Source organism: Tribolium madens, unplaced genomic scaffold (genome assembly GCF_015345945.1).
Source record: "Tribolium madens isolate multiple individuals breed KSU strain unplaced genomic scaffold, Tmad_KSU_1.1 Scaffold_20;HRSCAF=117;Tcas5.2_LG4, whole genome shotgun sequence".
NCBI classification, from domain to species: Eukaryota; Metazoa; Arthropoda; class Insecta; order Coleoptera; family Tenebrionidae; genus Tribolium; species Tribolium madens.
The window spans coordinates 5,596,446-5,607,994 of record NW_025400985.1 but is presented as its reverse complement, the minus strand read 5'-3'; the positions used below and the strand labels follow the sequence as shown (position 1 = coordinate 5,607,994).

Below are 11,549 nucleotides of genomic sequence, written 5' to 3'. Positions count from 1 at the left end.
CAAGATTTTTGCTCAAAACAAGTTATTTACAAACGAAGTGAAAAAAAATTTCAATCTTTTTAACTTTACACAGGTAAGTTGACATGTTGTCAATGGTCGTAAAATTGTAAATTTTAGAACAATTTGGCAGTGTTTATGCAATAGAATTAGCACCGCTGTATTATTCCTTGCCGAGCTACACCCATTAAATGTTGAATATCGGTTTCTGCGTTGCGCATGCCTCCGTAAGCCCCATACAGAGGAGTCAACAGAAAAGCCGCGATAGCATTCTCATTGCAGATGTCTGGTRCCGAATGATGGTGTAGTTGGACGCTAGAAAACCGGCTTCTGCAAATCCGTCACATTTTATCTGTGATATGTAAAGTGACGTTCCAGCTCTTGGTAGTCAAAGCCTTCCGGTACCGAGTAGTAGAAATCGCGATTTCCACCGGATTTAGTGTCGAGTGCGAGGGTTGTTTGCCGAAATAACAATGTTGACAAGCAAAGCGAAGCACTATCTCCACTGCTGTCTCTTCATCTATGTGATATTCATGTTCGAGATCTTCACCGGAGGGATTAAACTCCTCGACGGCGCCTTTTTCGTCCCGGCCGAAGACATCAACCCCTGGGTGCAGTACGGGTACTTGGGCGCGTTGGTGCTCTACCTGCTTAGATTAGTGACTTTTCTCCCATTACCCCAAGTGTTGTTTAATTTCATCGGATTGACTTATTACAATGCGTTCCCGGATAAAGTTGTATTAAAAGCGTCACCGATTTTAGCGCCCTTTATCTGTATTAGGGTGGTGACCAGGGGTGATTTTCCGCAATTGGTTAAAAATAACGTCAATCGGAACATGAACAAGTGTCTAGACGCCGGCTTAGAGAACTTCCTTATTGAAGTCGTTACTGATAAGAAGCTGGGGTTGGAGAAACACCGCAAGGTGAGGGAAATTGTGGTTCCCCAAGACTACCGGACGAAATCGGGGGCGCTTTTCAAAGCTCGAGCTTTACAATATTGTCTGGAGGACGACGTCAATGTCTTGTCGCCAAACGATTGGATTGTCCACCTCGACGAAGAGACTCTCCTAACAGAGAATTCAGTCCGAGGAATTTTAAATTTCGTAGGGGATGGAAAGCATCATTTCGGACAAGGGTTGATTACTTACGCTAACGAAGAAGTGGTTAATTGGATTACGACCTTAGCGGATTCTTTTAGAGTCACTGATGATATGGGAAAGCTCAAATTGCAATTTCGGATGTTTCATAAGCCGTTGTTCAGTTGGAAGGGATCGTTTGTCGTCACACAGGTAAAAATCGACCGATAATAACGAAAGTTGCATTCATTTTTTATGTTTGATCGATATTTACTTCATAAAATATGATTTGTGGACGTCAGTTTGTAGCATCATTGTGACTGATGTGTAGCAAACACGCATATTTTTTTCCAATGTTTTTTTCGTAAATGAAATTCACGTGCTGTTATTGGCTGTCTAGTGGGATACGTTTTTAATGGTATCCAAACAAATATCCTGATTTATGTGGTGCCATTATGTGTCTTACAGGTGTCGCAAAGTAATCAGATTTATCGATTTACTACTACAAACTCCGTTATTATTAGAGCACGTTCATAAATTACGTAAAATAATGGAAATCTGATGCAGGTTCTAGTTTTCAAATGATTTTCACTTTTTATCAGAGATACCGACGCACATAATAAAACTGAAAAAAACGTATCCTTTGCTTTAAGAATAATAATTGTTACTTCGTCAAGACTCTCAAGAAGTTAATTATACTAGGTAATAAAGTTAAAAAGTTTTCATACCCGTTTTTTTTAAATACATTGAATGGGTGCTCATTTTTAATTATTTTTTTAACATTCATTGCTGTTAACTTTCGAATGAATATTAATTAATATAACTTAATTTTTATTGTTGATTTATTAAATTGAGGGTGTAATGATTTGTAACTAAACGTGAGCATAATTTTAATAATTTTCTTCTACAAGTATGAGAAAAAATTAAATATGTACTGGTTTATGTTCTTAAAATGTGTTAATTGACTTATTTATTGATTGTTTATTTTAGAAACATAATTACAGTTTTGCTAATTTTGATAAAGTTTTAGGAAATTAGGAACGGAACAAGACAGTTAACACCTTTTTATTTGTTTTTATACATAAAAATTAATAATATTAACGTTCATAATACAAACAGTCAATTTTAATTTGCGTATCACTAGTTTCTTTTTTTATATATTTTATATTTGCCAACAAAGAATAATCTTTTGTTTTTTGTTTATAATTAATATTTGTACTGGGTTCTACTGTGCTTATTTTAATCAACAATAATTGGTCAAATTGTAATGATAAGATTAAGAAGCTTCGTCTAGTTGAACCAAGATAACGTTCATATTTTCCCCAAATATCTGTTTATGTTGAAACATATAATTTTAATTCAAAAAATTATAATTTGTAATAACTGGTAATGTGATAATAGTTATAATCTAGGTGTCACGAGACTTTACTTTAGTGACTTCTAAAACAATGGTAATAAAACGGAAATACCTCACTTTAGATAGCAAATGATTACGATTATTTTTTCCGCTCAGGTTCACGATTGTGTTCTTTGATGTTGCATTCTTATCGTTGGGGTGATTTTGGTCAAGGTTTGTTTATTTCGTTCCAGACAGCTATTTGCCAAAATAACTAACTGACGTCAGAGACGGTAATTTAGCAGTAATCATAATAAGTTAGTGTTGCTACTACCTAACGAATGATTGATGATTTAGATAGGTAAACAGTTTTTACAGAGCATTTAACAGTACGCGATTAGAATTAAGAAGTCTTTTAGAAGTTCTTATTGACGGTACTTAATGCATTTATTGGGGACAGGTACTTACTTCAGTCAATGAAAATTCTCGGACTGAAGATAAGATCGGAATTCGGTCAGTGGTAATTGTTTGATTGTTGTAAAGATTTTTCTTTTTTTCACGTTCTCAATTTGTTGATATTTTTTTCGTAATCTTGGAGTGCACTTATGATTTACAAAGAATAATTGAATGCGATACTTTTAAATACAATACCTAATAAATTGTGAAATTCATTTTATCACAATTATTAACCTTGAACTTTAATTTTTGTTCATTTGTTACGTTACTGTTTACAAGTAATTTTTAGTGCCTCTATTATAAAAAACACATTGTTGACATTTTTTAAAAACTTAATATATGTATGTGCCTACTGCATAATTGCATACAATAATTTGTAAATATGATTATTTATTCAGAAAATACGCTAGATACCTTTAAATAAGGCTTTATTGACGTGGATTTTTGGAGCAAAAGTAGGTAGATAAATGCCTCACCAAATAATGACTAATTTTCATGCCTAATCATTTTGAGTAATGAAAAATTTCGTGACTTTTTTGTGATTTGTTCAATGTTTTCATTAGTTTATTTCTACATTTATAGAAAAACGTGTCAGAAATGTGAAATCAAGTGTAATAAATGATAAAAATTACTGCACATTTATTGTGCTTATTGTTATTACTTATTACATTACCACAGACCACATTCTAACTAGTGCGTGGTCGGCCTCTTATTGCAAATTTTACTCAGAATTTCAAAAATATACATTTTATGATTTATGACAACGATTTCCTGCTGAGAATAAAGCTTTATTTGTTTTGGATTTTTAAATTTCGTTGTTAAACAATTCTTGTTAGCAGGTGCTTAACAGTAATTATTATTTGCTTGTTTCGTACTTATACTTTTTATTAATTTTTTTTTGTAGTAGTGTTTGTTGTTTCAAATTTAATTTTGCACAATTCAATTAAATTAATTAACAATAGTAACTAGCATGAAACATTAATATTGTAATGTTTGAAACAATAATACTGATGCAATAATTGTTTATACATCTAATAAATAATTGCGATTTAATAGTCAACTTTGTGTTACACAACAATAATCTTTTCAGTGTATTTTTTTATTTTTCCTGTTAGTGTCATTTAAAAAATCATAAACCTAGAAAAAAGGGATTCGTCATCAATGGATGACAGCTTAATCATGCATATTGATAAACACGACATAGACAGTTGCATTGTTTATTAATTAACCGTTTCGCATTTTGTCAATTCACAAGTCGAAAACTTCCAACAGTTCAAATAAAACGATGTGACCTTTAATAATTGTCATTTACATTAATTGTGTTAAAATATGTGGTTCACTTATTGTTGACATGAAAATTCAGACAAATAGCTAGATCATCGTTTAAGTGGATTTTCGTGTCGTTTTCGATGGTTTTATTGACAAAGTTAGTGACGTTCGTACACTCCCAAAATCGTGGAAGTTTGGCATCGATATGTAAAAAATATTTTTAGAATTGTGCAAGTGGGTAATTTAGCAAAAGTCAGATTTAATTTGTGCTAAACGAAATTAATGGGATGCAGGTGAAGAAATGGAATTATGTAAAACGTGTTAAATTTGTAAATAGTTAAGTGGGAAATGGTCAAGGTTTGCACTTTCTGCCAACACAAATTATTGTGTACTGAACGCCAATGGTAATAATTGCAGCGATTTCATTGGATTAGCATTTGTTGCACTGAAAGTGTAAAAATTGAGATAATTAACCTTTGCACATTTTGGCTACTTAACATAATTCATCCGGATTATATTTTTGAAAGTGTTTTTGATTTAGCTCATTAGCATTAATTTAAGTACTTGTTAACTGCTAATACACATTTTCCTTATATAGAATACTTTTTAAAATAAACACGTAAAATGTTAAGTATCGATTTAGTGGTCATCTCGTTTGATTGAAAATAGTCAAGTCAATAGTTTCTTGTATGCCTAGCCTCTAAACGAAATTTTTGGACCCAGTCCTTGGCCTTAGCTAAAAGTAGTTTTTCGTCGTCGCTCATTTTCATCTAACAGACCGTGAAATCGTTTTGTTTGAAATCCAAATTCTATTTACACTTCTGTGAAGATTTGCACCAATCTTTCTAAGATTTCTGCTTCAAATGCAAATATTTGCCTCTTTATGTCTGACTCAGAAACGCAAAAATAACGTTTAAAGTAGTTCCGTTGGGTTATTTAATCAACACAGTTTTTGTAGCGTGTTTAGACCAATTAATAATTCGATTGAATTGGTCCGTCCTCGAATGTGATGTAAAATCGGAATAATGAAACTAAGTCGCATTCTTTCTTTCTACTGGCATTGACGACAGAAATAAAAGGCTTCGAGCTAATAAAAACTTGAAATATTCATTTTATTTTATGTTCCAATAAGAATATTATTTGTTTAATGAGTTCGCTACAAATTGCAAAAGTTTGGAATATTTCATATTCTTGTTCCTTGAACAAGTTTTTTTTTTTAATTTTCTACCAACTGCAAATATTCTACATGAACTTTGAACAAGGTTAGAGAATCGCTGCCTTGAAAGTGAAATATGTTAATATAAAAAATGCAATGATGGGAATGAGGATAAAATACCTGTTATTTGTATTTGTATTTGTAAAATTTGTGTGAAGTTAGTTGTATTTCTCGAAAATAAGATTATAGGTGAAAGTAATGCAAGAAAAAGCGAAATTTGATATTTAATTATGAAAATATAGAACAAAATTTATAAATCTATTGTGTGCAAATGTGGAACGAGGCAGTAAATCATTAAGGATTTATTTATAAGAAGCAAAATATGTGACTACGTCAGTGAATGTGGATGATTACTATCATGGTGGATTAAAATTTTTCTTATTGTCGTCATTGTCAGAAAAGCCTGACTTTGTATTTTTGTTATGTTACATAAATGTTTGGCAAATTGTTATGACATAATTTATTAATAATTAAATCTTGTAGATCAATTTATAAACAGCTATTTAAATCCGGTTTTATTTCACTTTTTGGAATTTTGCAATCTGAATTTATTATAATTTTATGCAATTTTTATGGAAGTAAATACAATTTGAAAGTTTAGGTATTCGCGGCTGTTTTTATTAAATTGTAATATATTAAATAAATGTCTTGGAAAAATGGCATGTACCTACAATGTGGCCTATTATGGGTTCTAATAAAAGAAGCTATTTTTTTGAAAATATTTCTTCGAAATCTGTCTCAACGGCTCTGGGGTCCGAGACACGTCTATAGCCTGCCTACTGATAAGAGTGATAAGATAAGTATATTTTTCATCCACATCCAAATATTTATGCGTCAATAAAACATGGTCATTACTTTTTTAAACTCTCATAAACCTGTCGTTGACCCTTCGTCTGCCGATTCACAAATTACCAATTTTACCATGCTTTTGTACAAATTTTAAATAAAAATTAACTATTTATTTACGTTTATTTACACGTTTTTTGTGAATTGGTAAATCCAGGCGTATTTTGCGGAAAGCTCGAATTACATTGCGTGTCGTGTTGCAATCTCGATTTTTTAAGTATGAATTATTGCATCCATTTTAATTAGCTTTGCTTATTACAATAAGAAAAAAAGTCACGAAGCTGATTGCAACGATATTGCTTGCCTTATCAATAAGATGCAAGTGTTTATTGGATGTCCTCTAAATTTCATAACGCGGTTACATAAATTGCTTTATTGTGGGTTATTTTTGGCATGATACCTACTAGGAACGATAAACTGCCAAGCAACAGCCTTGGATATTATAAATAATTATTATTGTCTCTTCTATTTAATGTCTTTCTGCGTGCACATAAAACTAATGATTTTAAAAAGGTATATATTTTTTAGAATCGGAAAATTCCGCCCAATTTCAGTGATTGATTCATGTTGCGATAACATTGTTTAGTGGATCCATTATCGTCAACAATTTCAATTTAATTCGTTGAATGCTATTCTTTACAAATGGACTAATAATAATTACATCGCGTAGTTTTATTAAAATTTATGTACGAAATGATCGATTGTTTTAGCGTGTAAAGGAGAGAATGCTCCGCAGCGGAAGTAAAGTTCACGGTAAATGTAATATCGGCGATCAATATGTCCCGAAATAACGAATATTTTGTGCGAGTTTTGCAAGGTTGCCAACTGTTCGCGGTACAAAAATGTCGCATTGTGGCGATAATCCTGTTGTTCAATATTTAGCTTTGTGTATGAAATTAAATTGTTTGCGATTGGTTCACAATTTTGGAAATAGGTTAATAGATAGAACCGCATTTGAGTATTTGGGACACTTATCGCACCACCAATTTGTGTTATTATTACTTGTGTTACCAAACCTGTAATTAGGCAAAGTACTGGGGAGGAATGGCCTATGATTTATTTAATGAAATAATAACATCATGTCGGTTTAACAGAATTTCATTAGTTGATTAGTTGGGCGAGGTTAATTTTGGTTATACGTGATTAAATAATTCAATGACAAAGTACTAGTTTCACTTCAATCTTATTATTAGAAAAAATCTATTCTTCCTTCTCCATTTACCTAAAAAAAGGTTCACCTGCGTTTTATTGCCCCCGAAAGCAATAAAATGTCCCTTGGAAAAGAAATATTCTGTTCGAATGTTTCTTTATGTACATATAAAAGAGTAGTTTGGCTTGGAGGTCGAAAAACTTCACGTATGATTGGCTACGATAATAAATAAATTATCGCTAAATAAATAATGTAGATGTTGTAGTTCAAAGAAATGCTTTTCGATGGAAAAAAATGAAAGTGAACAAATAGAAGCACTACTACCGTTGCATATTTTATGAGAGTTCCGAGTAGAGAATAGCAGAAAGTGAAACATATTTGTATTTTCATAAAAAACTTTGTATAGTTTTTCTTATTAAAAGGGTCAAAACTAGGAGAAATCACCTTTTTAGTGGTATACAATTAAAATTTACGTGCAATTAAATAATTAAGTACAATCACATGCCGCACAACTGCTTGCTCACAAATTTATTTATTGTACCTATAAATACCTAATGTTACAACGAAATTTCGAAATTTGGATGGAATGTTTCATTGATTGTGTATCAATGAATTGTTTTGGGATTTTTTTTATTAATTAAATCCTGTTTTGATCATTTTCATTGGAAAAAGAGTGATTCATCTGCGTAAATACAGATAATACAATAATCTTACGACTTTGCACCAGATAACTCGAATCATTCTTCACTTTATCGAAAAAAATTGTGATCAAAGCTTACGTTCTATTTCGTCTCTTCTAAGTTTTTGATGTTGATGTTGCTGGGTAGTTTTTTTATCATCTGTTACACATATGCCTCTGTTACAAAAGAGGAATTATTCACTTTGAGGCTGTAAATTAAAAAAAAAATCTGGTGGGCATGAATCATTTGGTATTCCCTGAAGAAGAAACATTTAGTGGAATTTAACATTAGTCAGGTAACAATAATGAGACGTCCTTGCAACAGTTTGATGCCAAACAATGTACTGGTAAAAATATTGTTACAAGGTAGACACGTGTGTGCTCTGAACAAATAATGTCAGTTATTAGAGTTAATGAGAGCTGATTAAATGACACGTAAGAAATATGTTTGAGACAAATAATGGAGTAAAGATGAGAGTCTACTGAAGCGAATTTCTGTGATATTAAAATTCCCATCAAATGTTGTGAATTTACTTAAAGACTTGAAATGTTCAGTGCATAGAACACAATAGCGCTTTTTTTTAATGATTGATTGTCGCGGTATTCTTGTGACCGGAAGGATATAACGCTTCTGCTTTCGCCATTTCCTGTCTCCGTACACGCCGTTTGGGTGGAAACTGTATTTATTTTAACGAAAAATTACTATAATTAAATTCACTGATTAGTGTGTTAGTTTTTGGTATTGAGAAGTTTGAAGGTGAACGTACGATAAATTTATTCTGTGTTTGTGGAAATAGTGAAAATTTTTGTTAAAATCACATATCAAACGTCACTCTTTTGATTGACCTATTAACACTCCGGAAGTTTTCAAATGCCTTTTTCTACTTCGGTAACTTGCCGTCATAAATTGATCAAAACAGTGTAAATGGGTTGATGAAAGAAAAATATGCCCAAGGACGGAAGAAAGTAAATATTTTATAGTACACCGAAGAATTAACTATCCAAACAAAATGGGAAAATGATGTTTTTGGTTTTTTTTTCATGCTTTTGATTGTTTCGTGCTGTTGGCTTATTTTGATCAAAGTCTACGATGGTGACTCAGACAAATATACGTTTGAGGAAAGAGATATTGTTTTAAAGCAATGAGGACATTAATCAGTGATTCAGATTTGTTTATTTTGAAATTATTGATAACTCTTTTATGAAAAATCGGGTTTCATTCGTTCTTCCAAAAAAGGAAAATTAAAATTCTACGACTTTAAGATGTCTCTTGCGCTGGTATTATTCTTTTTGTTGGTTAAAAATTCCAGCGAGTCATTTTTGGCGTTTCGCGTCGAACTCGAAGAACCAGTTCGTCGTCCATTCGTTTTTTTCTGTCAAGTTCACGGAAAGTGACCCTCGTTTTTGTTCCAGGTCGGCGCAGAACGCGAAGTCTCGTTCGACAACGGCCTTGATGGTTCGATCGCTGAAGACTGCTTCTTTGCGATGAAAGCCTTTAGCAAAGGCTACAGTTTCAATTTCATTGAGGGCGAAATGTGGGAGAAGTCCCCTTTCACCTTTTGGGACTTCATTCAGCAGCGCAAACGCTGGATCCAGGGTATCCTCCTCGTGGTCCACTCCAAGGCCATCCCACTTAAGAATAAACTCCTGTTGGCTTGCTCGTGCTACTCTTGGCTCACTTTACCACTCTCCGTCTCAAATCTGGTGTTGGCGTCGAAGTTTCCCATCCCTTGTCCGCCGATTATTGACTTCATTTGTGCATTTATCGGTGCTGTGAATATTTACATGTTTGTGTTCGGTGTCATAAAGTCGTTTACGGTTTACAGGTTCGGACTGGGACGATTTGTACTTTGTCTGTGCGGGGCGGTACTCGTGATACCCTTTAATTTAGTTATCGAGAATGTTGCCGTAATTTGGGGGATTTTTGGCAAAAAACATAAGTTTTATGTTGTTAATAAGCACGCCAGACCGCCAGTGACGGTCTAAGAGCCTGAAGACGGATTCAGAAAATGAGAAGCGTTCCAAATGCGGATCTGTTGGACGTATTCTCATTTTCCTTCTTCCAGTAGAAAATAAATTTTTACTTTATGTTGTTCTTTTATAAATATACAACGTATTAAAAATCAATTATATTGATACGGAGCGGTTTCAGAATTGACCACCTCATTCATGTATTTATTACGAGTCATCCCATTATCAATTATGAAATCGCCAAATTAGTATTTACGTTTTTTGAAACGCAAAATTCTTTAAATACCGCGTGTCCCAACTACATAAGACTGGGAAAATCTTATTAGTTGAGCCACGCTGTATTTACGTTTTGTTATCTGATGCACTGCTCTAGACGTTTCATTAAAACGAGCTGATAGTGCAATAAGAAATGCAAACATTCGTTTTTTTCCATCTTATTACAGACAGCTTTATTAAAATGCTGCCTTATCAAGATTTATACGTTCCATAAAAACTCCTCCGCGAATTTCGGTACAAAACAATTACCTTATTACAATGTACGGGAGGACCAAATATCCGACTTTTATCGAAAACTTTATTCAGCTTTTTTATGTGTTCCTAAGTCGCGAAATACGTATTTTCTTTCACCGTTTTCCTTGCATTGACTTCACTAGCTTCCACTGTAGCTTGCCATTAAATAAGCGAATTTTGTTGTAGTAAGTAAATCAAAACGATTTAGAATCAAAAAATTGTCCAGCCAAAATTTTTATTGATCAAGTAGTTTGTTATTTGATTGGTGTTTTAAAGTCATAAATTAGTGTTGCAAGCGTCTTATTCCTTGTACAGTAACAAAGATCTAGAGTTGTTATATTATTTAATTTAAGACGTGAACATGTTCATTTAGTAAACTGGTCTAGTGCATGTTAATAGAACAACATTTTTTTAATACTCACCGGCTCTTCATTGTGACTGTTAAGAAATAAGTGAATACCCCAAAGATTATTTTTTATTGTATGTAAATAACTTCATGTTTTTATGATGAATTCATTAAATTTTTCACTAAGGACATACTAGTCATTATTGATTATCCAAATAGTATCGGTTGATCTTATTATTTAGCTGATAGTTTTTGTAGTTCATTGTGATTTCGGGCTATTTTTTCGAGAAGCAAAAGTTGTTTTAAAGCCGACTGATGATTTTTTATGTACAAAACGTTAAGTAATAAAAATGCACAATACCAATAACTTAGTTGTTTTATTTCCTAATGACACCATTTCAGGATGCGAAAAATTAACCGACAAATTTAATTCCTTTGTTCCAACACGGAGAATACTCGCATGGAATAAGTGAAACTTTATCGTTCCATGTCAAGGAGCACGTTCAAAGTCATCTCGAAATTCTTTTATAATTTGTCGCGATTCGATGGTTATCAGCTGATAAAGATGCTTTGCAAATATCATTGTCACAGTTTATTTTTACTGAGTTTGCTCACTTTGAGCTAACTACCTACAAACCTACTGAAATAAAATGTAAGTACTTCACTTGTTGACAAACGAAAATATTTTTTATTAAAA

General features: G+C 32.6%; 1 protein-coding gene across 2 annotated transcripts; it reads left to right on the top strand.

Annotated features, from left to right (window-relative positions):
• The first annotated feature begins 26 nt into the window (after nt 1–26).
• On the top strand, nt 27–11,220 carry LOC123005265 (beta-1,4-mannosyltransferase egh). 2 transcript variants are annotated; one of them, XM_044398942.1, is made up of 4 exons: nt 27–73; nt 118–224; nt 280–1,286; nt 9,439–11,220. In XM_044398942.1, the coding sequence occupies exons 3-4, from the start codon at nt 471–473 to the stop codon at nt 10,009–10,011; spliced, it is 1,389 nt and encodes a 462-aa protein (XP_044254877.1). In that variant the 5' UTR covers nt 27–73; nt 118–224; nt 280–470; the 3' UTR covers nt 10,012–11,220. The 2 variants fall into 2 exon arrangements, with proteins under 2 accessions (XP_044254877.1, XP_044254878.1); XM_044398943.1 differs by lacking the exons at nt 27–73; nt 118–224 and having other exon boundaries at nt 241–1,286.
• The last annotated feature ends 329 nt before the right edge of the window (nt 11,221–11,549 follow it).